Source organism: Lichenostomus cassidix, chromosome 6 (genome assembly GCF_008360975.1).
Source record: "Lichenostomus cassidix isolate B80296 chromosome 6, HeHo_3.0, whole genome shotgun sequence".
Taxonomy (NCBI): Eukaryota; Metazoa; Chordata; class Aves; order Passeriformes; family Meliphagidae; genus Lichenostomus; species Lichenostomus cassidix.
The window spans coordinates 6,773,564-6,800,619 of record NC_139487.1 but is presented as its reverse complement, the minus strand read 5'-3'; the positions used below and the strand labels follow the sequence as shown (position 1 = coordinate 6,800,619).

Here is a 27,056-nt window from a genome sequence, read left to right as displayed (position 1 = left end):
GGTCAGCTCTGTGAGCAGAAACATACACACATTTCCTGTGCAAACTGTCACCAGAGAAAGGTTTTGAAAACTCCTAACAGGAATTAAAATGTAACCTCACAGAACAACCAAAACAAAGTACAGTCAGGAAATTAGGATAACTGCATTTTTTTCCAATGGAAAAGAGCTATTTCTGGGGAAATGTCTGGAAGTTTACACAAATGAGCCTCCTAACCTTTCTTTCAGTAAACCTGCTGTTGAATGATTTATGAAAAGAAACTTTCCAGTCAGTGAGGTCCAGAATTAGAGATGTGTTTCCACCCTGAATTTCCTGTAATGCACGTACTAGTCAGATTTTAACTAACATCAGTAAAGGTGATCTCAGTCACTAGTCCAGCCTTTCACAGATTTTACAGAGTATTCCAAGTTGGAAGGGATCCATAAGGATGTTCAAGTCCAATTCCTAAGTCAGTGGCTCACCCAGGGATCAAACTCAGAACCTTTGGTGTTTTTAACACCATGCTCTGGCCAGCTGAGTTGATCTTGGAGTCACTGGTTCATGGGAATGGCCTGAAGTTGTGTCAGGGGAGGTTTAGGTTGGATATTAGAAAATGGTTCTTCCCCCAGATAGTGGTTGGGCACTGGAACAGTCTCCCCAGGGCAGTGGCCACAGAACCAAGCCTGGCAGAGCAGGAATTATTTGGACAATACTCTTGGGCACATAATGTGACTCTTGGGATTGTCCTGTGCAGAGATTTGAGTTGGACTCAATGACCCCTTTGATCCCTTTCAACTCAGCATATTCTGTGATATCCCACACTGGAACAGGAGTGTTTGAATTTAATTTCAAGCCCTTACATGAGAGAAAAAGCTAAAGTTTCCTGAACTCCAACTGCTTGTGTCTGCCAAATATACATTGGCTCTGCTTTTACATTTAACATGAAAAAAGCTGCAGTCCTGTCAGCACCTATTCACTCAAGTCTTAAAACAACTAAGGATAAAACAGTCAAGAGAATGAACTCAGCTGCATCCCTGCAAACCTCACAGCTCCTCATGCTGGCACTGGATGAAAAGAGAAACAACCTGGGCTAATACTTGGCTGTTATAATGTGAAATAGATAAACATTTCACAAGTAAAATTAACCTGATCTTCCACAGCAAATACCAGTACACCCCCCACTTTTCAGGTGAACTCAATCATTTCAAACAAATCTGGGGTGCTTCAAACCATACAGAAGAAATGTGAACAGCAGGAGTCCCCCAGTGGTAAAAATACCTCAAAGAAACCTTTTCTTCCTCCCAAATACTCACTGTTCAGCAATTTTGGGCAGCTAGCCAAAACCTTGTCTCTAAGTAGCTGTAGAGTGATTTAGAGATGTATTTTAGTATTTTTACCGCTCCTTAAAACTCAGCAAAATAATACATTTATTGCACCTTGATAATAGAGATCTGAGAAGTTAACACCATTAAATAAACCTTTCTAGCTTTCCTGTTGTAGTTTAATAAATCATTCAAAATATGCACAGTAATTTCTAGAATTTTATTAAAACACTTTGCTGCTGTTGGATCATTTCACACAACAGAAAGTCATTACCCAGAATTAGACCACTGCACTCAGCTACAATCTGGGGAAAAGCTGATTTGTAAAGTAATACTCTGAAATACCGAGGTTTTCTGAGTTTAAACATTTTTCAAATATTAGAAATACCTTCAAAATTCTGAAAGTCATGAGGAAGGGTACGTGCTAAGCCTTAATTCTCTCTAACATGCTCCTTGAGACTCTGATCTTGCTCAACATGTAGCATTTGTGCTTAGGAACATTATGAATTGTCACCCTAATCTACTGGCAACACTTCTTTACCCTGAAGAAGTACAACCTGCTCAGGAGATAGAGGAGCATCTCTCTGTTACCAGCACTTTGCACATCTCCCATTCTGACAGCTGCAGTGGTGAGCAGCTCTCCTTACCACAGTCCAGGTCCAGAATTATTTATTGTATTTCTCAGGCTGGCTAAAGACAGGAAATAGTCACTTGAAACATCCTACAAGCCTCACTATTGACTCTTACAATGCAGCCCTTCAATTAGCAGGTCTCACTGCTCAAGGGCAGCTAACTATTGGCTCTATTTTATTCTTTTTAGGACAGAACAATTTATTCTGTAACTTGTAAATTACATTTCTCTTCACAGTCTACACTAGATATTGCATACTGCCTGCATTACAGAAATCTGTGATCTATTTTTTTCTGAAAATCTTACTAAGAATTGATCTAGAAAAAACTGCCACTTATAAGATAATTACTTCTGCCTCCTCTTAGTGTCCTAGGTACAGTCACTTATCTTATAATTTTAGTTTTAATATGTCTATATAGGATTAAACATGTATTTAAAACACTGAGTTAATTAAAAATTATTATTAAAATCAGTATATACAATTTGCAATGCTACAAACACGACTTTGAAAGGCAAAATAGAATAAAGTTTCCTGTCCTTAGACTGACAAAGTGTTGATACTGAGAAGATTTTTATGGTGACACCTTCCTCTTTAAGGCAGGACCAAAAGTTTGCTACATTTAAATCCCTGACTTAGCGCAACAGGAAGGAGATAACTCTCTTTTTCATAATCTGAGGGATTTATGTGCTTACCTGCAATTAGCATAAATGAAAGCTACTATCAGAGTGTATAATTACTGCCCAGCAATGCAGTAGCTAAGCCCTAAAATGACAGCTCCACAAGTGCACCTTTCTCTGCCCTGGTAAGTGAATAATTTGAAGCAGTAAGAGCAGTGCAGAGTGGCTGCTTGCAGTGGGAGTCACCACAAGTCACCTGCTTTCAGAAGTGTCCTGTAACACCTGGGATACCCACATACCAACACATTCTTAATAAATAAATAAAGAAATAAAGCCCAAGCATCACAGTTATTCACCGTTTATGGCTGTGGTTATGCCATTAATGATGTCTTTAATTTATTGACAACCTCACCTTTGAGTCACCAGTTCAAACAGAGCCCAAGAGGGTAATGACTCAAAGTCCTTCCACAGCTGCACGGGGAACTACACAGAACAAGCTGGGGAGAAAGGGGCATGTTTAGGGATAAAAAAAAGCTACAGAAATCCTTGTTAGAACTAACACCTTTGTTGGCACCTTCTGCAATGAGGGGAAGGGCTGAGCAGGGAATAAAAAATGAATTTCTTTCACTTTTCCAGTGCTTTTCTCTTTTCCAAGCCCATCTCCAGCAGCAGGGTGCCTGGCTCAGCTCTGCAGACTGGACATGTAAGACTGACAATTCCAGTTTGCACAGAGCTAAGCATTTGGTACCATTTTTCTTCAAATAGGAGAATTCTAAATTTATTCTCATTTATGCTTTTGAATCTTCCCACAGCTCTTAGAGAAAGGTCAAGGGCATTCAGATAAGATATTTTTAGCTATACAGCAGAAATGTATTAAAAAAGCTAAACAAAGCTCCAAGTCAGATTCAAACAGTTCTTTATTTACCAAATTCAAAACCATTGTATGCCTCTCTCCTAAACATTAACACAGCTAGAGTCAATACATTTACTTTCTACCCAACCCAAAAAGAGCTGTTCTTTTTAAATGTGCAAAAATAAAAATAAAAAAAAAACCCAACCAAAAACATCACCAAACCCTGTGTTCAACAATTCTCACACCAATTCACAGACAAGATTTAGACACTAACACACCACATTTTTTTGCAAGTCTCCTTTAATTTTCTGTTGCAAAGGTGGGATGTTTGGCAAGGGGAAGAGACATCTCACACATCAGCAGCCTTGGGGAATGCTTGCTTAGAAACACACACAATTTGACCTCTCAGAGGATCAAATCCATTTACTTCATCAGGTCATGAGTGTTATCAACCACTGCAAGTTTGTGTCTCTGTTTCACTGTTTAGGAGACTAAAATTAAGTCATAGATTACAAGAGAAAGAACTTGACACAGTTTCTCAGTCCATATGGGTTGATTTTAAAGCCATAATTTTCATGACTTTTCTTATGAGAATACTATAGGCAGTTCTTATCCATGCAATCCTTTAAAGAAATCTGACAAGCAAATTCATCAATTTCTAATAGAATTTCAAATACAGCCAACACCTCGCTGTCTTCAATCATGTCTTGTTTCATAACTGTGCATGTGGAGAAAAGACATGTCTGTCTGGGGCCTAATGGATAACATGATGTACATTCCCATGGCAATATAAAATGAACAACAATAAAAATTATAATTTATTTTGCTGTCAGGTGCTGATCCTGTAGGTGTGAAGGAAAGCAAGTAAAGCTGCAGGGACTGGGTTTTGATCTGGTATTGTATTTAAGTATTCTGTAGTTGAGATTTAATTGCATCTAATCTGCTCAATAAAATCATCTTCACCGTTATTAATATCCCAGACTTGTGTTATTATATAATCCTAACCTATTTTTTATAGAGACATTTTAATCTGCTGCTTAAGCGTTCATTAATGCAAAGCCACTGCTGTGGAGAATACATTCCACTCTATTTGCAAGAGGCAAGAATTCTCTGGAACTACTACCAAACGCTAGTATTGCCTTACTTAACTTTGTTTATGGCCTTATGACAACAAACATCAGCAAAACTTAATGATTAATCCTAAAAATATTCCATCTGGGAAAGAAGATGACTCTACAAAGCGCACTGTCATTTGTAAACACAATGTGGTATCATCCAAATAGTCAAATGCAATGTATGTGTTCATATATAACAGCTTTTGGATGGCTCCTCTCTTTCCTGTTTCATTTCTAAATCTGAATAAATAATCTGCATGCCAACAAACCCAAACAAGAGAGTTGTTTCCCATTTTGAGAATCTGGAGATGCTCAATTATCTCATACCACTGCCAGCCATCAACTGTACTTAATTGCTTATATGTTTCAAGTCCACTGCATGTTTATTTATATCACTTGCATGACACACTAGATGTTTTATGAGACTGGAATAAGATGAGGTATGTCACAGTCTAATGCTTAGGGTTATGACAAGAACCATATTTGCTTTTTTTAATCATAATTTTTCAAGGAAATCTAAGTAAATTAAATGTTAGTCTCTATCTTCTCCACAGTGCAGCTCCCAGTGATTTTTTAACTTACAGGACATACTTGAACAAAACTGACAGAGGAATGAATATGAAGTTCTCACAAATTTTATGAAAAAACAGTTTTAGACGCAAGCAGACCTGACAAGGCAGGCGTGCCTCTGGCTCTGAGCCTTTCCAAGAGGGAGTGAGGAGCCACAGTCCTTCAGCACAGGTGTAACACCAGCCAGCTGCCCCACAGAGCAGAGATGTGGGACAGAATTAAGGACCGGGGAAAGGACAAAGGAACACGTGGGGAGAGGGCAATGCACAGGGAGAGAGGACAGGAACTCTGTGCAAAGAGTGGGAGCATCCAGGGCATGGAGGATTCCAGTAGGAAATCAGGTTTTGTTAGCTCCAACACCCAGGAACAATTCCTTTTATCAAACAAACCACGTCTCAAACTCTTTACAGGGAGGGTGAGAGAACGATTTGGAGAACGCTGAGAAAAGCAGAGTTTAACACAAGTTTGCAGCAACACAGAAGGTGTTGCTTCACCAGAAGTGCTGGATGAGGGAGGACAGGGAGGCACTGGGGGAATGAAGAACAGGAGAGCAGAGTGCAAAGCAAAGACATCAGACAGGAGAGCAAAGACAAACGTGTCCCAAAGGAATGGGAAAAAGTGCAGCCAAATTCTGAGGAACAGCAGAGGTGGAAAGCAGAGCCACCCCATGCTGCAGTGACAGAGAAAGAAACCCCTGAAGTCCTGCAGCTGGAGGGGATTTGGTGGGGGAGTTACAGAAAGAGAAAAGGAAGTTGACAATTTAAAGAAGGGAAGGCAGAATATGGAAAATGTACATCAAGGCAGGAATGAGCTGGGATTATCAGCTCAGGGAAGCAGCAGTGGTTAACATGAGTCTGAAACAGCAAAACAACCAAAACATGAGTCTGAAACAGCAAAAAACAACCAAAAAACAGCAGCAGGGGGATGGATGGGGGCTGTGGGACTGGGGAGCAGGGAGAACCCTTGTGCTCTCTCCCGTGGAGGAGGAAAAGGAAACAGCCATTTCTGGGTTTGCTGAACTGAGCTTCAGTACTGATTTTAGGGTGTAGAATTTAAAAGGAAGAGCATGGATGTTTTTAACATTTCTGAACCTCATCAGCTCCTTGACAAAACGCTAATGGGAAGATGCATTTTATGTACATCTGACAGTGATAAAATGTTATAACCACTGAATGCAGAAATTCATCTTTATTTATGGGTTTCTAGTCAAATTGTTTGATACCTTCAAGCCTCTTTACAACCTATCATTTCTGCAAATTTCTATGCAGGAAGAGCTATCTCTATGCCATTACACTTTGTGTCATGCCTCTCTCATGTTAAATTTCAAGCTGAGTGCAGATTGTACAGGACAATAGCCTGACATTTATAAAAATTGTCAAAGCATCATAGTAACTAAAGAACTGTTCCAAAAATAACTTTATTGTGGTAATGCTCTAACTATACTGACAGCATTATTGCTGCATTAGTTTCATCCATGGAAAATGCAAGAATATAAAAATACTAGTAATAATAATATAAATTATAGAATTACTTTGCATGAACAAAACCAGTCACATTACTAAAAACCCAAGCTGTAAACATATTCCTTTCTAATGCTGAAACAATATAATGTGCATGTTAAAATAAGAAATGTTGGATACTTATCACAAATAAGTATCTGCCTTGCAATGCAGAAATCATTATTTCTTTTCATCACACAAAGCCTTCTACTCTTAGCGTTTTTAACATACTGTCAACTCCTGACAGATAGCACTGGCTCCTCCAAGACTGTCAAAATTATCCCTGAGAGTAAAATACAAATAGGGTTATTAAAAAAAAAGTTTAAAAATATCTTAAAATGTAAAGAGCCAGTGTGCGAAACGCCTGCCACAAACTGCACCTTGCTGTGCCATCAAGAGACAGAAGCTGCAGGATGCTGTTCTTTTGGTTTCACCAGGGAAAACAGCTTTCACACAAGGCATTCTGGAAGCCCTGCAAGGAAGGCTGACACAGAAATCTGCCTACTCAATGCAGTCTTCTCTTCTGCACCAACCCTCACAGCACCTTGATCACTCAGACAGTGACAGCAGCATGGTCACCACACCAACCATGGGCTTTTGGTCACTCTCACCATGTCACACCTCCAGCTGCTCCCTCAGCAGGCTCAGAGGTGGTGCCTCTCCCAACAGAGAACCCAATTCTGCTTCCCTCCCCAGTGACCTGATCTCTCCTCAATCCCACCAACACCACTGGCATACTCTGTGCTTTTCTCCTCCTTCAGAGAAACTCAGGTGGCACTTCGGCAAACCATAAAGCTGGTCTGTAATGCGAAGCAACAATACAGTTTGCTGCCCAAAAGTGTATATGTATGTATACATTTGTTCATTTAATAGCTGACTCACCATACCATAACTGAGGCTTTCCTGCAACGATGCAGATGAAGGGATGGCAGTTCCATTCTCCAAAGATGTTAGTCCAGAAAAGATGTGGTTCAGTGCATGTACCATATTTGGGAACAAAGTACCTCTTCGCGCTTGTTCAACCAGCTATGCACCAATACTGTCAGGAAAACACTGCCCAACACCAACTTTCCTTCAAGCCTCCTAACTATTTTCTCTTACTACTCTTAGCATTGATGGAGATGATGAATATTCATGAATAAATGTTTTGTATTGCATCATCAGGTGTTTCCTCCTTCCATGGAATGGATTTTACCTTGTTTCTCGTGTTGAAAGAGGTTGACAAAGGACTACTGGGACAAGCAGAAACACTACATTTGCTCAAAGCTGTGCATTTTAAATACTTGAGGAACAAAGACCTTTTCTTCTGTTTTACAGCTCTTCAAAGAAATTAGCAAAAAGGTTCCATAAACCTTACCAAGGGAAGTAACACGGACTAAACTGAGAGTATTTACATATTCCCATTTTCAAGGCCTGTCCATGATCCTGCTGAAGGCAAAATGTGCACAGGCACTGCCTTTATAGGCAGTCAATCAGTTACTTCAGCAAGGTACTTAATTCCCCTCTCATAATCAGATCTAGCTTCAAGAAATGCAGAAAACAGGATATTCAAAGAGCTCCTGCAAGCCAACAGTCACCAAAGTGATTTTCTTTTGTGTGAAGTCCAATCTGATTATAAAAATGCAGAAGTGCAAATCAGCAACTGGTATCTATGCACCCTCGATAACTTGTTATCTGCCTGGAACTCAGCCTAGTTGTCTCTGCAGAGAAAATCTGCAGTCAGAAATGTCAAAGAACGCAAACATTGTACATGCTTAGATTTATTTTTGTCAAACTATTTTGATTTTGTTGAACGCAGCTCGAACAGATGCTTGGTTTGTTTGTTTGCTTGTAACAGGACACAAATTTTCATTGGGGAAAAATAGAGTTAGCCTGGATTTGTGTAAAACCAGTATTAAATATGGGTGTAAGGGCTATTATTTTAAGGAATTACCTTATAAAGAGAAATACAGTTGTGTGTGTGACAATCTAATGTAGGCTAAATATAAAAAGATTTTACTTTTCTGTTATCAAAAGGCTCAACCCCACATCAGAAAACCAGAACTAAGCCAAAAAAAATTACAACAGGAAACAGAATACATCATAATCAAATAAGAAGATTTTGATGTGTTATGCTTACTTCAGTGGGAACAGAATCAGATTGCAAGACTCCCATTAACCTAATAAAATGTGGTTTATTGTTTATGAAGTCGGGTGTATGTACAAGGGAACTAATATAAAGTATCTCAGTTTTTTTAACTAAGCAGCAATGATATGGGGGGTAATTAAGACCTAATAAAAGAATTGTAAAGAGTAAAGAGAAATCAACATTTTTAATATCTTCCAAATTAAACTACCTTTGTAGGAAAGTGGCATCTCAAATAATCTTGCAGAAATTTCATAAAAAGACATAGTGTTAAATTAGAAAAATACGTGGCATTTGAAATACACACAGATTTAGGAACAGAAACAGGATTAGAGGCCTCAGGCAACAGGAATTGGAGATGTCATACAGTATTAACTCATGGGAGAAGCCACTAATTCAGATGCCACAAACCCCAAAAGGAAAAGCAGTGAATCTCTTGGCAAGGAGAGAGAGTCTAAGTTATCTTTTTGATAAACAATCTAAAAAATGCCATGTATGGATTCTACAAATGAGAAGTCATTTACCAGGTAGGAAAAACAAGAAGTAAATAATAATTAAAGTGTCAGGGACTTGTTACCCAGAACAGAGCTCTTCCATCAGATTAAGAATTACAAAAATGAATAGGGAAACACTCAAGTCTTGATTAAAATAATTTTGGGGGGAGTAAAAGCTTTGGGGAAAATAATTCACTACAACACAGCTTGTTCTAATTCTAAAGCTCCTCTTTACAGAATAGGAGGAAGAGAAGGTACAAAGAGAAGCACACAGACAAGGAAGCTCTGCTTCTCTGAATCCTAGAATTCAGATTGGAAAGCCCCAACCTTCCTCCCCCACCTGTGCTGATGGCAACTTTTCCAAGGAGACACTTGGCAGTTCATGCACAGTGATGTCTCTATCCCATTCCTGAGAATAAAAATATAATGGGGAAGGGGCAGATAGCTGCCATCAATACTCAGAGCAAGTTTTATGCTGGGGAGAGGGAATTGTTCCTTTATAAAAGTCTGTCTGTCACATCCTCAGGACAGTGTTTTGCACACTGGATTCGTTCTTTCCCCACAGTCAACTTTGTGAGTCGTGAATGCCAATAATACAAGATGCCTAAAAGGTTTTGAAAACCTCAAAGGAAGGTGGGAAAACTGCTTATCAACCCACTTTGCTTCTGAGCAGTGGAGAGATCCTAGAGGGAGACCCAGAGCCATCCTCACGCATCCTGCAGGAAAAGCTAACAGCCACCAGCACACTCACACACTCCTGAGATTCCAGCACTGCTGACTTTTTACAGTTTCAACTTTTTACATACAATAAAAAGCCACCTTACTAACCATAATTATTTCTGTTTACACTTAGAGGTTATTCAGTGTGCAAATCAAACCTGGTAACTCCATGTGCTGTGCTCCAGTGTGGAATGATACACTCCAGCAGGAAGCCTGACATGCTGTGCTGTCTTACTGAATTTTTGGGTTTAATTCAGAAGTTTACCATAATAACTAAAAAATATACCCTTTCTTAAATGTAAGCTTCTGCACACCTTCTACAACAGAAGATTCTCAGAGTTTTCAGAGCAAGCAGCCTCTCATGAGAGCAGAATCAGGGAACTCCTTTTGACACACAGTCATACCACCCATTCTCTTTCTCCCACTTGTTAATGATGCAAAAGGAAGTTTTTGCAAAAATAATTTACTACACTACGAAGAAACACTGGCAGTATAATTAATTTCTACTAGTCATGTGCTTTTAGCAACTTGAAACAAGACCTAACCAGCAGCATGTAACCAACCCCTTCTCCACAGATTAACTGCAAACCCTCTATGTTTTAACAAAAGTTCTGATTTATGCAGCCTGTTCTTTTAAGATTATTTCTGAACATAATGGATGTGAAAGAAAGAAGATTCACAAAGCTGAACAACTGGATAACAAGCCTATAAACAAGTGGGCAACTTAGAAGTGAATCCATGGGAGGAAAGCATGATGTCACCCTAAATGCATTGATCTAAACAGCCAACTCTTTTTAACACTGAATTTGCTATTTACACCACTTCACTCACATGGCTTAAGGCATTTTATTCAGATGCAGTGGCTCTTCCTTTTGTGTTGAAATGAATGAGATGTTTCAGAAACACCACTTTTTAAAGTATTTCTACAGGTATGTGCAGCTGCAGTTTTTATGCAGGATATTTTCTAACACCATGCCCGAGATGAGGACTATACTGTATAATCTGCTACCAAAATAGTCACTGGAATAACAAGGTTCTTCCAATTGCAAGGCTCAACGTCAAATACAATACAAATTCAAGAGGAAAACTGTTCTTCAGGTAGTAAAAAGTCACAGACAGCTTCAAGAAGTGACTAATTCAAGCATCTCTCCTTAATGTAGTGTGAAACTCACTTCTGAAATCCAATCAACAGATTTTGCATTTACTGCAGTTGTGACAGAAGTCAATGGCCTTAAAATGTTTTCACCTCTCAAAAGTTGCAAAGGTTCAAGCAAAAATGTCTGCTTAAGCAAAATCCTTACATCATAATAACTAACCCAAATCTGCTACCCTCCAAAACAAACACACAAGTCTTCAGTAATTTGAAGAGCTGCTTAACAGCAAGAAATTCACACCCTTAAGGCAGAAGCACCACATCAGACATAGTTAGAAAGAAAATCCAAACCTAGATATGCCCAAACCAAAAAACAAGACAGCCCAGTATTTCAACTGGGAAGATTCAAACTTAGTAACAGATTTAGTGATATATTCCTGATTTTTGTTCTAAATTAACACATTTATGCTTGAATTAAAGAGAATGTGGCATCCTGTTTCCATAGGGGAAGCAATTTTGAACATCTCTCAGAACAGAATTACATCACCTTTAACTGGTTTTAAAAACTGTCCTTCATTTGTCAGACTTGTTTACTCTACAAAAGACTTATCTGACACAAAACAGTAATCTCAGTCAATGATTTTCCCCTTTAACATAGCACAAAAGAAAACTGTTGTGATTTTCTATACTATCACAAAAACAAATATAAAAGGTGGCAAAAGCATTACACTTGATAAATATGAACTCATACAGTACCACAGAATGGCCTTTGTGATATGGAAGGGTTAATTGCTGCTTTAAATACACACAACTAACTTTGATGGGAGTGAACACTGCAGCAACAGCTATCAACACAATGCCCACGTTAGCAGAGCACCACTTATGAAACCCCTGCCAATGTTGCTTGTACAGGGATTGCTTTGTTTGTTTTGATCAAATTTTACCAAGTTCTGATGTATTTGCAGAGCTCTGCAAAAAAAACCCCTGTAAGACTGAGAATCTTTAAAGAATATAACATGCAATAGTAACCATGACGATAAGAAAAACGCTTTTGCTAATCTTTCTCTTTCAGCTGACAGTACTTTCAAGTACTGGTGTTTTTCCACTGGATTACAACTTTTGTTTGCTGCTCACTGTGAATCCCAGGCCTCCCATCCTTGTAAGCCTGAAACTTCTGACCAAGTGAGCAGCAATTTGGGGTGCACTGGTAAGGTGAGGTGAGTCCTAACCAGCCCACCAGCACCTGAAGAAGCTGTGCTAGGATGGACATCAACTATCTCTTATTTCATTGATGCACTGAGTAGATGCAGGAAAAATTAGGTTTTTTCACTCTGCCAGTAAATGGGGAATTAAAAAAATAACAGAAAGGCAGAATGCAGATAAGGTATTCCTCTAGAGATCATAAAACTGCTGAGGCAGGTTACAATTTGGCCCCAGGCAGGCTGATCATGAACTTTAAGAAAACAGCCTGGAACTCCTCTGCACTGATTTTGTCTTGGTTTTATACTAAGTGGGAGTTTTAAGTGATAAAAAAATGAAAGAAATAAAGATTCTTGATAGATTGATCTTTGCTCTCTACTATTTCTCCAACAGGCTTGCTCGCCAAATAGGACAATGCTTTCAAAAGATGTATGGGGTAAGGATCTGAAGTCACATATTGAAAAGTGACTAAAGGGACGATTTTCAAAGGCATTAAGATACCTAAAGATGCATTAAGCACTTAGAATTCTCAAAACTGCCTGGGCATCTAACGCCTATTTAAATCACTTAGTCCTTTCTGAAAATCCCAGTGGGCAGTTAGCTACGTTTTATGTGTCTATATGCCTTTGAAAATCTGTACCATTAAATACTTAACAACCTAAGTCCCCCTGGCTTTTATGGGACTTCAAGTCCTAAAAAGTGTAAGAAAATTGGTCAAGCCACTCTCACTGGTCTTTTTTTCCTTCCTTTTAAAGGGCCATCTCCTAATGCTGATCCACAGAATGTCAGTTAATTACAGCTTCAGCACTGTCCAACTTACACACTGTGCTGTGCACATTTGATTTGTTTTATGGAGCTAAAGAAATAAAAGTCCAGAGTACAGACTGCATCCTCAAAACAGACTTCCCTAAAAATAAATGATATTCCAATCTGTAACCCCAGTGAATGCCCAAAAAAACTGATGTTTTCAATAAATATGATTCCAAATAAGTATAGTTTAGGCTGATAAAAAACAAACATTATTGTTTAATCCCAAAGCAATATATTCAAAATACCACAAAAAAGTTCTGAAAGGCAACCACACAGCAACAAGAACTACAAAACGGAGGAAGTTGTGAATAGGCTCTTTAAATAGGCAGCTGTTCCAGAAAAGACATGCATTAATTCTGAATTTTCTTTTTTTACAAAACTGTATAAAACTATAAAGCATTCCCTTATGCAAACATTTGAAAGATCTATCTTCTGATCTTCTGTAATGTCAATAGGAGGTAACTTGCACTGACCAAATTCCCAAAAAGGAACTGATTTGTAAATTGGGAACGCAGGGAATCAGATTGCCACCTACAGGAAAATTTAGCATTTATTGTCAAGAATGACTCAAAAAGAATACAAATTGCCATCCTGCCAAGCATTCTTTCATTTCAAAACCAATTAGTCTTTTCTTTTGTGCAACTATATCATGAGCTTCCTAAATCCAGGAAGCCATTATAATTTCTTTTTATTTATGAGTACTGCTTGAAAGTTCCGTAATTCAATTACAAAATCGTGTGTCAGTTAAAGAATTTTAAGTCTGCTTACCTGATACCATTGGTGCTAGCCTGAATATGTCTGATAGTCTGCTGTTAACTGGCTCATAAGGGGAGTCTTCCAGCAAGTCATTTCCTAAGGACAAAAAATATTTGGGTTTTTTTCTTATACAAGAATTCAAGATAAGATATTTTTGTTTACTTTTACTCTGTAACAGTGAAATGTACTCCCCTTAAATCCCTTTTAGAAGTTTGTATTTCCACTTCTCCTGAAAGAATAAACTACTAAAACACCTGAAAGAAGCTAGTTATTTATCCCTGTCACTAGATCTTTTCTTTCCTTCCTCTCTGGGTAAGGTCGTAATTGGCAGAGACAGCCTGTGACATCACAGGGACTGTCCCATCTCATGCCAGCAGGAGAAAAGCTGTAGCAAGGATGTTCCTCTTCACTCACCATAACAGCAGAGCTCTTTCTTAGAGAAGCCCAACTAACAGCCAAAAACTAGCATCTTTGGTATAAAACACTCCTAACAAGCTGCTGTTGGAAAATAAACTTTCTGTGATGCAGAAAATGTCAATTATTATAGTTAGCAAGAAAAATATGTACGGATGCATTAAAATATATGGACAAATGGACAGAATGAGATTAGTTGCCTTTCTGCAGAAACAACTAGGAAAAAAAAAAGTTAAACGAGGAACACACTGAAGTGAAAGACTGCACCTTCAATTCCAGGACACAGCAAAAGAGGGCTAAAAATGCTGTCTCTCATATGAGGACCTCACTGTTCTCAGTAGACTAAGGGAAATTCGCCTAATGAATATGAATAACAGAAGTCCTGAGTCAATCACTGTCAGATCCCTTCTAACTGGCACATCTACATGCTCTAGGAACCATAAATTTGGGGATTTTTTCTGCCTCAGCATGCCCAGGGAATATTGCTAGTAAATACACGAAAGGAAAAAGATAAACTTTTCTTTAAAACAATGCTCCTCTTCATATTACACTTAACTTTCAGCAAAAAAACCTAGGAAACTAGTTACAGTGTCCTGTAGTCTTGTTAGGTGAGTCCTAATTAAGGAGTTTTAATGCTATTAAGGAAATGGCTCCAAGTGACTGTTTTTGTGGCTCTCGCACATGCTGTGCCCCTATCCTTTGACTGAGGCTCAGCAGGTTCAGCTGGATGCCCCAGGGGAAGCTGTCCCTGCGGGTTTCCCCAGCCCGGAGCTGCAGCTGGGCTGGGGGAGGATGGAGGATGGAGGATGGAGGATGCTCCGGCGGCAGCTGACAGCACAATGCGGGGTCAGAGCCCGGCTGAGGCTCAGGGCAAACCCAGCCCCGCACTGGGGGTTCTGCCTGTGCCACGTACCCTGCAAGCTCTGGTACATGCTCCAGTAAATGCGCAGGCAGTTCTTCTCCTTCTTCATGCCCCTCTTGCAGCGGCAGTTGTACAAGGATTTCTGCTTGAGAGCTTCCATGGCGCTTCTGCATTCGTCCTTCGCCTCCAGGCCCGTGGCCCGGCTGAAGTTGCTCTCTTTGCCGGCTACACACTGCCTCAGTGTCCTGAATTTAGTACTACAGCTCTGCTCCTTCAGGCACTGATCGCTGGCTTTCACGCAGTCCAGGCGGTCCCCTCCAGGCAGCCCGCTCACTTCTGCAGACAAAAGTACATCTATGGAGAAGAGACACAAACCAACACACGCTCTCTGAGGGAGGAGGGTGGGTTGGACCCGAGCTGCGGAGGAGCATTTGGGAAGCAGGGGGAACCTCCTCCAGCAGCACATGCAGCCGAGCCCGGGGGCAGCACCTTGCAAACCTCCAGGATTCATGCTACGCCTTACAAAAAGGACACAGGGTTTCCACGGGCTGAGATCCACTTTTGGGGGAGTCCAAGGAAACAGGATTTTTTAACCCTGATGGCTGAATTATGAGGGAACACGAAAAGGAAAGAAAACCCGGAGGGGTTAATGTGCCTGACAAAACAAGCATTTGTTATTTCCATAGGTCCACTTTGGTGAAACAAATCAGCTTCCCGTTCCAGGTTTTAACTGAGGGGTTAAATATTCAGCCTCACTTTCCACAAGAGCTTTGCTGTAATTTCAATTACATCCAGGAACAACCCGCTCAGAGAGATAAGTATCCTCACTGATTGATATTAGCCTGTCTCTGCGTCAGTCACTTTTCAAAGGCTGTACACATTTTTGCTTATTCTATATGTATAAAGGTAGAATTTATTACTTCCCCCCTTCCCCATTTCTCTCCACGTATGATGCTTTTGCAGGAGAACAAAGCAAATTGCATTAACTCTCTCCTCTCCATCGTGCCCCCATCATGCTCCCTCAGATACATGCGGATGGAAACGCAAACCTCTCCTGTGGAAAGGAAACCAGTTTGGGCTGCAAACCACTAGCAGTCGGGCATTCTGCCAGGTTCAGGTGAAGATGTAATCCTTCAGCTGGCTGTTGTCATCCCCCACCCTCCCCAGGCAGCCTTATTTTATTTAAATGAAAAGTTTCCCTGTAACTTGCGAGAACCCAATTTAACAAGAGGCTAGACAGGCAAGTACCGAAGTCTGTAACCTCACAGAGCTTTAAATGTACACCGGGCTAACTGATGTGAGGCAGAGCCATAAAAACTACTGGAAACTTCACTGTTCTGCCTAAACAATAGACTGACAACCACAGGCTCCCGGTCCCATAAACCCTATGCTTTGCTTTATGGAGCGATGTGCAGACCGAAATCAGGCACCAGCAACTTACCCACTAAGGGCAAAGCGAAGTACAAGAGAACGAGAAACATCTTGCTGTCTTCGGATGGTTTCCCCAAACGACTTGATGTGTCACAACAAAGATGATCAGCATGTAGATATTCCAAAACCGCCGAGGTCCAAAGGCTCCAAGTTCAGATCCATTGAATTCGAGGGGGGAAAAAAAAACCACCAAGCAAAAAAAACCCCACAACCCCCTCTCCTCCTCACCGCTACCACCACCGGCGGCAGGAGCAGCGACGCGAACGCTGAGCTTTTCCCTTAGATTTCAGGTCTGAGCAACCTGCAGGCACAGGCACTGACTCCAGTGCGGGAGCGAGAGGCGCACGCACGGGTATATGTGTGTGTGTCTGTGTGTGCGAGCGTGTGTGAGTGAGCGAGCGAGAGAGAGAGCGGCGGCGGGGCAGGAGCGACGGTCGCCTCCTTGGGTGGGCAGCGCCTGTTCCCAGGGAGGGACCGAGAGCGCACGGGGGGCGGGAGGGGTGCACACAGCAGACCCGCAGCGCCCGCCCGCCCCCGGCCCCGCAGCCCTCTGACAGCCCCGACCGCTGCTCCCCGAGCCCCCCGGGGCAACTCGCCTCTTCCACCCCCCGACCGCAACTTTATTGAGGCGCCGGGGCCGGGGCGGTGCGCGGGGCGCGCAGGCTGCGCGGAGCGCTGGCCGCCGGGGCGGAGCGGAGCGAGCGGAGAGGAGAGGAGAGGAGAGCAGCGGGGGTGGCCGTGTGTGTGTGTGCGGCGCTGCCGGCAGCCAAAGTTTGGCAGCGAAAACTGGGACGGGCGGGAGGCGCGGCCGCCCCGGCTCCGCCGAGAGGAGCGGAGCGGAGCGGAGGCCCCGCGGCCCCGGGAGCGATCCGAGCGGGCGCAGCCGGGAGAGGCGGTGGCCCCGCGGGATGCCCCGCTCCCCGCCCGCTCTCCGCGGGGCTCGCTGGCCGCGGCCTCCCCCTGCCGGCCCCGCCGCCCGCGGGGAAGCTCGGAGCGTCCCGCAGCGAGCCCGGGGCGGAGGGGCAGCGCCCGTGCTTCCCGCAGCCTCCGCGGGGCGGGCGGGCTGCGCATCCTAGCAGTGCGCGGCGCGGTGCAGCCCTCGGCCGGGCCGAGCGCAGTGTATCGGCTTGCACTTGGCTCCTGAATAAACAAAGCGAACATATGTCCCATATTCGTGACAGATGGTTCAAACAGAGAACTATTTAGTGGTTTTCCCACAGTTGCTACTATGCACCGCTCCCCCGAAACCCAGCAAAATGCAATTAGCCTGAAATAGCGTCGGCTTCCAGATTTCCTAGTTTTTCATATGTGGAAAATTTGGTTCAGGTGTTTTTATGTTCTGGCTGCGCCCAAATTTTTTCTGTTTTTAAAAAAGCCAGTGTATATGTTCCTTGGCAGTTTTGTCAACAAGCTCTTTGGCCCATTTGACTTAAGGAATTTGCTTCTCCTTGCAATAAATTTTGCCTAAAGGAGTTTGCCTCGCCTCATGAGATGGGAGATGATCAGGCTGGCCACTTTTATAGCAAAAACTGGATGGCAGATGGAGCTAAACTGTTGTAAGGTACTTCAAAACACTTATTTAAAAGCTTAGCATATGCCAGGATATACAGAGAGTACAACATTAATAGAACCCAAATGGATGGAGCTTATTTTTGTTAGGTTTGTAGTTCAGGTTTGTTGGGTTTTTTCCCTCTCTTGGCACTTTTCTTAACAGATTTGCATTTCTACCAAAAAAAACCCCAAACCCATGACCTACAACAAAAATAAACCAAAATAAAAAAAAAAACCAACGCAAAAGCCTGTGCAAAGTAGTAGTTCTCTCAGTGAAATTTTAATAGTGATATCACGTTGCAACTGATTAAGTCACAAGTTTTGTGTTTTGGTTGTTTAATATGAAGAGGCATAAACTATTATATGGTCACGAAATCTATTATTTGCTGCAGGTACAAGGATGTAATTGGAGAAACAAAGACAATGATCAGCTTTCTGGAGTATTTCAGATAATTAGAAGGTACTACGTTGTTGATAGCATTGACGATTCAAGACAGCTTTTCAAATAGCTGGTATTTAATGAAACAAGTTGGTCTTCCAGACACTTCAATAGAAATTGAACTGGGTGATGTAGAGAGATGATTACTTCTTCACTGGTAATTTTGACATCATTATGGCACACGATAAGCTCTATAGAAGTTATCTGTGTATCTTAATACAAAAGCAGCATAATTCTCCTGTCATTTAGAAAACTAAGTCAGGAGTAGCTACAACAGTCACAGCAGAGTATAGCAACTGAAAATAACACTGAAATCCAGGCCACTTCTTACAAAACCATTCATGCATTAATGTCTTGCATACATACATACATACATACACACACATAAGTTATTTGGCATATAAAAAAGCAAATTTCTGCATTAGTAACTACTTTTGCTGTTATAAAACACAGCTTTTGTGGGGTGTTTACTGTTACAGTAAAACTGAAATCACGTGTTAAGTGGTAAAAGTTGAATAAAATGTCGCTGACAGTTCAGAAATAACAAAACAGCTGGAAAACATGCATCCAAAAATTCTGAATACTATCTAAACACTCGTCTTGCCAGTGTTTTGACTCATCTCTGGAAAATTACCACCCAAATCGAAAAAAGGTTAAAAGTTATTAATCGAAAAAAAAGTTTTAAAATGCAACCATGTTTGAAAAACAAGATCCAAGAAGAAAGTCTAAGCTATATACAGTTGCTCAGAATATCCAACTGCTACACACTCTTTAACAGGACAGTAGGTGGAAGAAAGCTTCTTCCAAATCACAAGGACATTTGTTCCTTAGCAGAAATTTCCTGGTTTTTTTTTTTTTCTTTCAGAGATGGAATTATTAATAAATTTTTGTTGCAGACAAAACCCCATAAGCCACTCTGTCGCTGGAGTCATAATCCTTTTGGTTTTTGCACAGTGTTTTCCAGCTGCCTTTTACCTGCCCTGGGGTAAAATTAAGTCATTGAAAGTTTTGCTGTTGATTTCAGTCAAACCAAGGTCCACCTTACAATTTGTGTCTGTCAGTCACTCAACTCATGAGTCTCTTCAGATAAATGAAGAATAAAAGCATAAGCCATACAGAAATGCTTCATGCAAATATTTTAAAGCTATTTAAGCTTTTTTAATATTCTGCTGGTTGAGTTTTATAAAAAAGTTTCAGAACAATATATACATATATAAGGTGCAGCTTTATTAGGACAAAGCCTTCATTAGAGGAAGGATGACAACACAATCACCACTGAATTGTTGTTTAAAGGCTGTTACAGTATAAATAATGTGGAAGGTTGAACCAACTACTTCAAGCTACTTGCTACCAGCATTAACTGCCAGTACTTCAATCTTTCTGTAGTTGTAGTTACAGGTTTCTTTCTAGTTGGAAGCTGTTCTACAATAGCTGGTTTTCTTTCATTGAAAACTTTTCACAAAGAAAAGACAAAGTAATGTGGATAGTGGGGTTATTTGAAACTGAAATTTCAATAAAAGTCAGTGCTTCAAACCCTATTCTTTCCAAGTAGGTCGAGGTAAGTGTAACCCCTAACACTGGGCAGCTTTAAGCTTCCTGTGACCTTGCAGCCTGGGCCCAAATGCTCTGAATGCAGAAACAGCATCAAGCAACAGCAGCCTGTATCCACCAGGCCATCTGCTCCTTGAGGCCAGGCATATGCAGTGAGCGAAATCAGAACAGGAGTTTCGCTGTATTCAGTTTAGTGATGTCCTTCTGCCTCCTCCTTTGCATGTAAATTAATGACAGCAAACTCTTAGGAGGTGTCATGTGCAGAGATGCCTCTCAAAGGCAGTGGATGTTGTTTTGCAGGCAGTTCCACTTGCAAAGGCTGCAGTGCTGGAGCACTGCGTTAGCTTGGCCTGGCTGGCAGCAGCTCAGATGACAATGTACTTGTGAGCTGACAAGAAGGCTGCATTATCCATTGCCTGGCCCAGGGTTAGCCTGCAGATTCCCTTTGCCATCTCTGCCACAGACCTCCTTTTAAAGACTGAACCCTGCAAGGAAATATTGAAGTTGGAGCCACTGAGCCCAGGGAACATTGCACAGTATTATCTGCGGTGCCGCTAGGTATGTGAAGAGAAAGTGTGCTGAGAATAAGAACAGTGCCATGAACTTTAAATACAATTCTTAGGGGAGTGAAGAGGTGAAGCAAAGCTAAAGCTGAACTAATGAGTCAGATCTAGCAGGTGGGGGAGAGCAAGCAAGTGATGGGAAAGTCTATGTGCCATGGGAGCACAAAAAGTAGTGTTTACACAGGAAGCTTTCTTCAATAATGAGAAAGGGAGAATAGAGAAGTTAGAGAATTACCAGGGACTGGGGGAACAGCCTGCACTGCATTTTTTGTCTTACATTTATCTGCTTACCATGAAGTCAAAGTGCCTTTTGGTGGGAATAAGGCAAGAAGGATTTGCTCAAGGCATTAAAGTTTTGTAAAGGGCAGATTAAATAACAGTGCTCCAAAAATCAATTTTGAGGGGCTTATGAAGCCTTGAATGGGCTTTTGCAGCACAAAAGCAAGATTGAGTTTTTACTGAACTTGTCATTTATTTGGGTTTAGAGCTTTCAGTAAGTATCAGAAAAAACATAAAACAAAAGCAAAGTAAGCAATGAGCATTCACACGGCAATCAAATAAAAAACACGTGGAAGTGCAATACAGATTGCTAAGTGAGTTAATTGATGCAAAAGTATAAGAAAAGAAAGTCCTTGTGTCATATCTGCCACCCCCCACCCCCTCTCCCTGTGCTTTAATCAGACCTGGTAGTGAATTCCCACAGCTGTTCTTGGCCAGGAAGTTTTTCCCAAACTCTTGCTTCCCTGTACTCACCAGAAATTTTGCTGATGTAGTATCAGGCCACCTGGAAGGAGAAAAAAATAAGAAAGAAAAATAAAGTTTCACAATTCCTCTGTGAATTCATGTAACATACAACCTGATTGTGATTCCAGTAGAATAGCTACAGAAACACCACAAGAGTACAATGCATTTCAGAGTTTGTAGTTAAGAAACACAACATACTGTTTACCCCTAAAAACACGAAAGTGCACATGGAACTGCAGCTACTTGTGAAGTTCTGTATCTTATAGAAATGATTCTGTTTAAGTAGCGATATAAAGGCGCAGACAGTGCTGTTTGTCCAAACTGGTGAGGAAAGGGTTGTATGGAGAGGCCAATCCTTGTATTCCTGAATTTAGGGTTTTTTGCTTTAAAAATGGGCTAACACCGCCCCCTAGCCGCTGGTGGGGACAGCGCAGGCTCAGGCGGGAAGGGATTCCTGCCTCCCCAGGAATGAAAACAAGGCGCTGAATTCCATGGCACGAGAGGATACAGCCGCAGAGGGACTCAATGTGGCGCAGTTAGGTAAAAGTATTACGATGACCAAAAAAATGAAATATCATATAGCAAGCAGTGGTAATTCAGGTGCGGTGGGAATCTAGAGCAATAGAATTCAGATGTTACAACAGCATCCTTTGAAACTTCAACTTCCAGGTCACTTGGTCAGAGCATGGTGCTTAGGATGACAGCGTTGTGGGTTCAATCTCCATATGGACCATTCACGTAAGAGTTGACTCAATTATCCTTCTGAGTCACTTCCAACTCAGAATATTCTGTGAAATAAGCCAGCAGCATCAACCTTAACACCCCCTGGGTATTAGCAACCAATGTGATTCAACCAAGGCCACAGTTTGGTTTGGTAACTTGAACCCTTCCTTTTGCCTTTAAAATTTCAGTGATTATCAGCGTCTTGGTTTTGAGTAATCAAGTCAATCCTGAATCACAGGACAGGAAACCCTACATTATACTACGCAAAATATATTTCTATTAATGAACTTCAGGTTTTTCAGAAAAAGAGGTAGAAAATTACTTACTTTAATTGTCTGTTGCTGTAAGAATATAGCGTCTACGCTGCTTTATAACATAGCTGTGTGAGCATTTCAGAACATCAAAATCGTATTCTTGAACAGCATCTGAGCAAATCCATGTTAAAACGAGATTAGTATATTTTATTTGCATACTGCTTCACTGGCATGCAGATTAATTTCTCCCCCATTTTTAATTGAAAGTGGTGAAGATTCTATGTGTAGAGTGGTTTGTAAAGGTGGTGAGATTTTCTGTTCAAACATGCATAGCTCTAGTGATGGGTATTCAGCTTGCACTGTTCATGCTACAAAATACACACACATTTACAGAGCAAAGCATATTAAATCTTAGAGGAATATTTTGCTTTCACTTACTGTACATATCATCTTCTAAATCGTGGGACCAAATCTACCCTGACTCCTGCCCTGTGTAGGGAAGTCAAAAAAGATGTATGGAGGTTAAAGTCATTTTAGAATTTAGTGACCAAAGGCAAAATTATCATCTTGGATTTTCAAAGCTGTATTTTCTGTACAGTTGCTAGAATAGCCCTGACGAGTGAAATAAATTTTTCTCATGATGGTATCACCAAAATTGTAATTTTATTGGAAGTTTCTCAAAAGGTTAGTGACTCTGTCAGAGTTAATTTCTACAATCTCTGTTTCATCAGTCTTCCTCTGAGGTAAGATATTTTGGGTACAAAAAGTCTCAAGATATTTATATTGGAGGTGAAAGGATATCAAGGGAAAATGGAAGTGGAAGAAACTAGTGTTGTAAATGCCTTGAGAATTTTTCTGGGAAACCAAAATTGACTGTTCTCAGATGTCTGTAATCAGCTGCACGTCGCAGTATCTCTACTAAAGGTGCAGCAGTGTTGGAGGGTTTATTGTCTGCTTTGTGGTTTCTTCATGGGGAGAGTGTACATTTTTGTGCCTTTTAGGGATTTAAGGAGAGATTGAGTGTTTTTGTGAGTTGCTTTTTTTGCTTGGCTTGTGGTGGTTTTTTTACTTGAGGTGGTTGGGGAGAGGTGTGTGTTGGTTTGTTTACACAATTTTCTGAATAGCTGCAAAAACTTCAGAAAAAATGAACAAAAAGATCAGAATTTTAACTCAGAGGTTTAATCATAAAAGGTATTCAATAAGTATGGGGTAAAAAGACAATATTCCTTGAATCAGCAGCAATGTCTCATTAACTAACACATACTTCAAAAAAATATAGTTTAGGAAGAACCTTATGGTGAGATAATTCTCCTTTAATCCCATTGATTATCGGCTTGAAACGGTGTTGAAAATCAAGCCCTGTTTGTTCTATTAAAATACCTCATAATCCCATTACTTGGCTTCTGTGCTACTACTGCAGAATTCTGATGGAGCAGTGCACACACCAAAGCAGTGAACATGCCAGGCCATGCTGAAAGCCAGAGCCCCAAGTGATGCTATTTGCAGTTTCTTCCCTTTTCTGTGAACATTCATTGCATCAACTACAGCTCTAGCTGTTCAAGAAGTTGTCCTGGTTCAGTCATGTAAAATCTCCAGCACTTGCTTTAGATGGATGTGGTTATCTGCTGGTAACACCAGCAAAGAAAGCTTTTTTGCATGTCTACATCAGTCCTGCAGTTTTAATGGCAGGCATGGTTCATGTCAAAAACAACAATGCAGGCTTTTAAACTTGATCCTGAAAGTCATTATTATGGAACTGTATACTGAATATCCCAGAATAAACTGTGTCCTAACACTTGGGAGTAAAAGTAACCTCATGTGAAGGACTCCACAGTCCTTCTGTCCCTCCTTGAGGGACATGGACGTGGGATTACCGTTTTCTCCATGCCAAAGCCATCCCTGAGAAATGTTTCTAATGGTCACACTTTTGAACTCAGCAATGGCTGTAGACATGAGCAGTTGAGTTATGTAACTCATTTTAGAAATAGCAAAAAGACTTGGAATCTTCAGCCCCAAGTAAGGAAAAGAAATAAGTTTCTGATGAACTCATTTTCATAGGAATTTCTGAGTTATTCATTTATGAAAAAAGAAAAAACTGTTTGCAGACAGAATGTTAAGATAAAATGTAAATACTTACAGTAAATTCAAAGCTGTAACAAATTACCTATATGCTCACAGTGTGACCCCTCCAAGTTTCTGACTTGTTTAATTATCCAGTAGAACACTATTTATGACAAAATAATGCAAACTTGTTTAAACATGTACAATGATGGCATCTTGCCAGAATGAAATGTAAGCATAATATTCACAGAATTGCAAAAATCCAAAGCAATTAAATTAATATCATGGTTTCTGAAATTGATTACATTGTAATCTTTATCACTGGAGCTAGTCAGGGTTTTTTTTCCTATTTTTATACTTAAAATATTTTCAATATAAAAAAAAATTAGGGTAATTGTCACTATCTGCAAGTTCCATGTCATCACCAAAATGCTATTTCCTGTGATTTTTGAATTTGGCCTTTTTTTGCAGAGCTTCAATAAAGATCCAGTTAATATTGCAAATACAAAAACTATATTCCTTCTATAGTATAAAAGAATTTTATTCAACACGTTTATGTGCCTTGTGACACTTGTCCATACCCACTTTTAATCTACTGTAAACAGACTGAATTAAAGTGATATGCCAACCTTAAAGTACAAATAGCACAAATTTCAAAATTATTGATTTCTGACAGTGCTTCCAGGCATTAAGCAATGCTTTTTCAGACATCTGAAATAGCTCACTTCGGCACAGAGACTCTGTATTGAAGAAAAGCTGAAAATGTACTGACTGCCCAGTCAATATTAATTTAAAATTGAGGTTTAGATGTTTTTTAAAAGTGAAAAAAATTAACTTCGTTTTTAAAACTCCTTTTCATCCCATGGGATACCCCTCTTTCTCAACCCAAACCACCATATTATTGCCACATTTCAAGTTCTGAATCGAACAGTTTTGCAGAGAAACAAAGTACCTTGGTAATTAAAATGAGCAGTGAAACACTCTACTGACTCCTTCTCAATTAGACAGAGCAGAGTTTGCTTTCAATCTTGTGGCTGGACTTCCAAATTCAGCCCTGCTCTGGTTTCCAAGGGACCTGGAAAGGAGGTGACCAAACCCTTTGCTGCTCTATCTGAGGTGATCTGGGACAGGTGCAGCACACAAGTAAAAGCACAAGAAGGGATTTCCTGCCAACAGATCCAGGTGTCTGCTTAACAGCAGGACTTTTTTGATATCAGGAAATTAAGGTTTAGAAGCACTGATGGATGTATCACAATTTATCGGTGGGATAAAAGGAAAATAAATGTTTGATAACAGTAGCTTAGACAACAATAAAGAGGCTGGGGCATGTAGGAGGGGAGTGTAATGGTGTCTAAAATGCTAAAATGTAATTGCCTTCAAAAGTCGTGTATTTCTAGTCAAAATTTAAAACACACTAACATAAAATGACCATCTTGGTTTTGGGAAGGTAGAGTGAATAGCTGGAAAGTGCTGAGTTTGGATTTAGGATGAAGCTAACATATATAACACAGTGATGTTTAGCTGTTGCTGAGCAGTGCTTACACCATACAAGGACTTTTATTCTCCACCCCATCAGCGAGGTGTCGCTGTTGAGCAGCTAGCAGAGTAATGAATGCATCGGTTCTCAGTGACAAGAAGGAATGACCTTTATTGTTTTGATTTCATCACATATATAGAGTTCTCAAAAGTCACCCAGATTGGTCAGTCAGAAGCCTTCCCCCAGGCCTGATTGGCCAGGCCTGCACTGTCCAAGTTCTGGGACACTGTTCCAAAAACATCCAAACTTTATCTTTATTTACAAAACACAAGAAAACTTCTCATGGGAAAAACTGTGCTAGCCACAGCGAGGAGGCTGGGGGTGCACAAGAAGCTGGGAGGGGACAGAGCCAGGACAGCTGACCCCAGCTGACCACAGGGATATTCTGTACCATGGGTCATCATGCTCAGCATATACATTTGGGGGAAAGCTGGATGGGGACTGATGCTCAGGAACAGGCTGGGCAGCATTCTGTCAGTGGCAAAATTGGTTTTCATTTGCATCACTTTTTTTGGGGGGGGGGTTTCTTTTTCCCTTTTTGTTGTTTTCCTTCTCATTCCAATTTATTATTCTTATTTTAATTACTAAACTGTTCTGATCTCAACCCACACATTTTGTCACTTTTACCTTTCCAATTCTCTCATCCCACTGGGGCAGGGTGAGAGAGGAAGCAGCTGTGTGGTGCTTGCTTGCTGGCTGGGGTTAAACCACCACAATGACTCAACAGAAAGTTTTCAGCTTAAATTTAATCACACAATTTATTAGGAGGAAAAAAAAGAGCTATTTTCAACTGGATTTATGTATCAAAGATGATAACAAAAAGAGTTAGCTTTATTTTACTGCTGCTCCAGATGGTACTCAAAAGGGACTGAGAAGTGTGGGAGAAACCATTCTCTGTCTGTGAGGGATTTGAATTTAGAAAGTTCAGTATTCAAGCAAATTGCCAACTGTTTCTTAGAAGGTTCCATGGCTTGTAACATTGCACTCCTCAGAGACAACAATATGAAGAACAAAAGAAAACTAATTTGGTGATTTTGCTGTTTGCATCACTAGCAGACAGCTAAGCATTTGCTTAATTCAAAGCAAATTGCATATGAGGATTTTGGAGGACTGTCAGGTTTAAAGATATGAATTTTCCATATA

At 40.7% G+C, this 27,056-nt stretch overlaps 1 protein-coding gene and 1 long non-coding RNA gene across 3 annotated transcripts in view; both read right to left on the bottom strand.

Moving 5' to 3' along the window:
* GFRA1 (GDNF family receptor alpha 1) overlaps window positions 1–17,288 on the bottom strand; it is a 135,665-nt gene extending 118,377 nt beyond the window's left edge. Inside the window, exons 1-3 of one of the 2 annotated variants that reach the window (XM_085064752.1) lie at window positions 16,501–17,288; window positions 15,111–15,413; window positions 13,796–13,879 (exon numbers count right to left, since the gene is read on the bottom strand). In XM_085064752.1, the coding sequence (XP_084920878.1) occupies window positions 13,796–13,879; window positions 15,111–15,413; window positions 16,501–16,540 (427 nt within the window). In that variant the 5' untranslated portion in view covers window positions 16,541–17,288. The remainder of the gene's footprint in view (window positions 1–13,795; window positions 13,880–15,110; window positions 15,414–16,500) is intronic. The other variant, XM_085064753.1, reaches the window with a different exon arrangement.
* A 1,102-nt stretch (window positions 17,289–18,390) lies between these two features.
* Window positions 18,391–22,823, bottom strand: LOC146435132 (uncharacterized). The gene is made up of 3 exons (XR_014853066.1): window positions 22,754–22,823; window positions 21,348–21,378; window positions 18,391–20,516 (listed from the first exon to the last, which is right to left on the bottom strand). It is a non-coding gene; the product is annotated as an uncharacterized LOC146435132 (long non-coding RNA).
* Window positions 22,824–27,056: the final 4,233 nt, after the last annotated feature.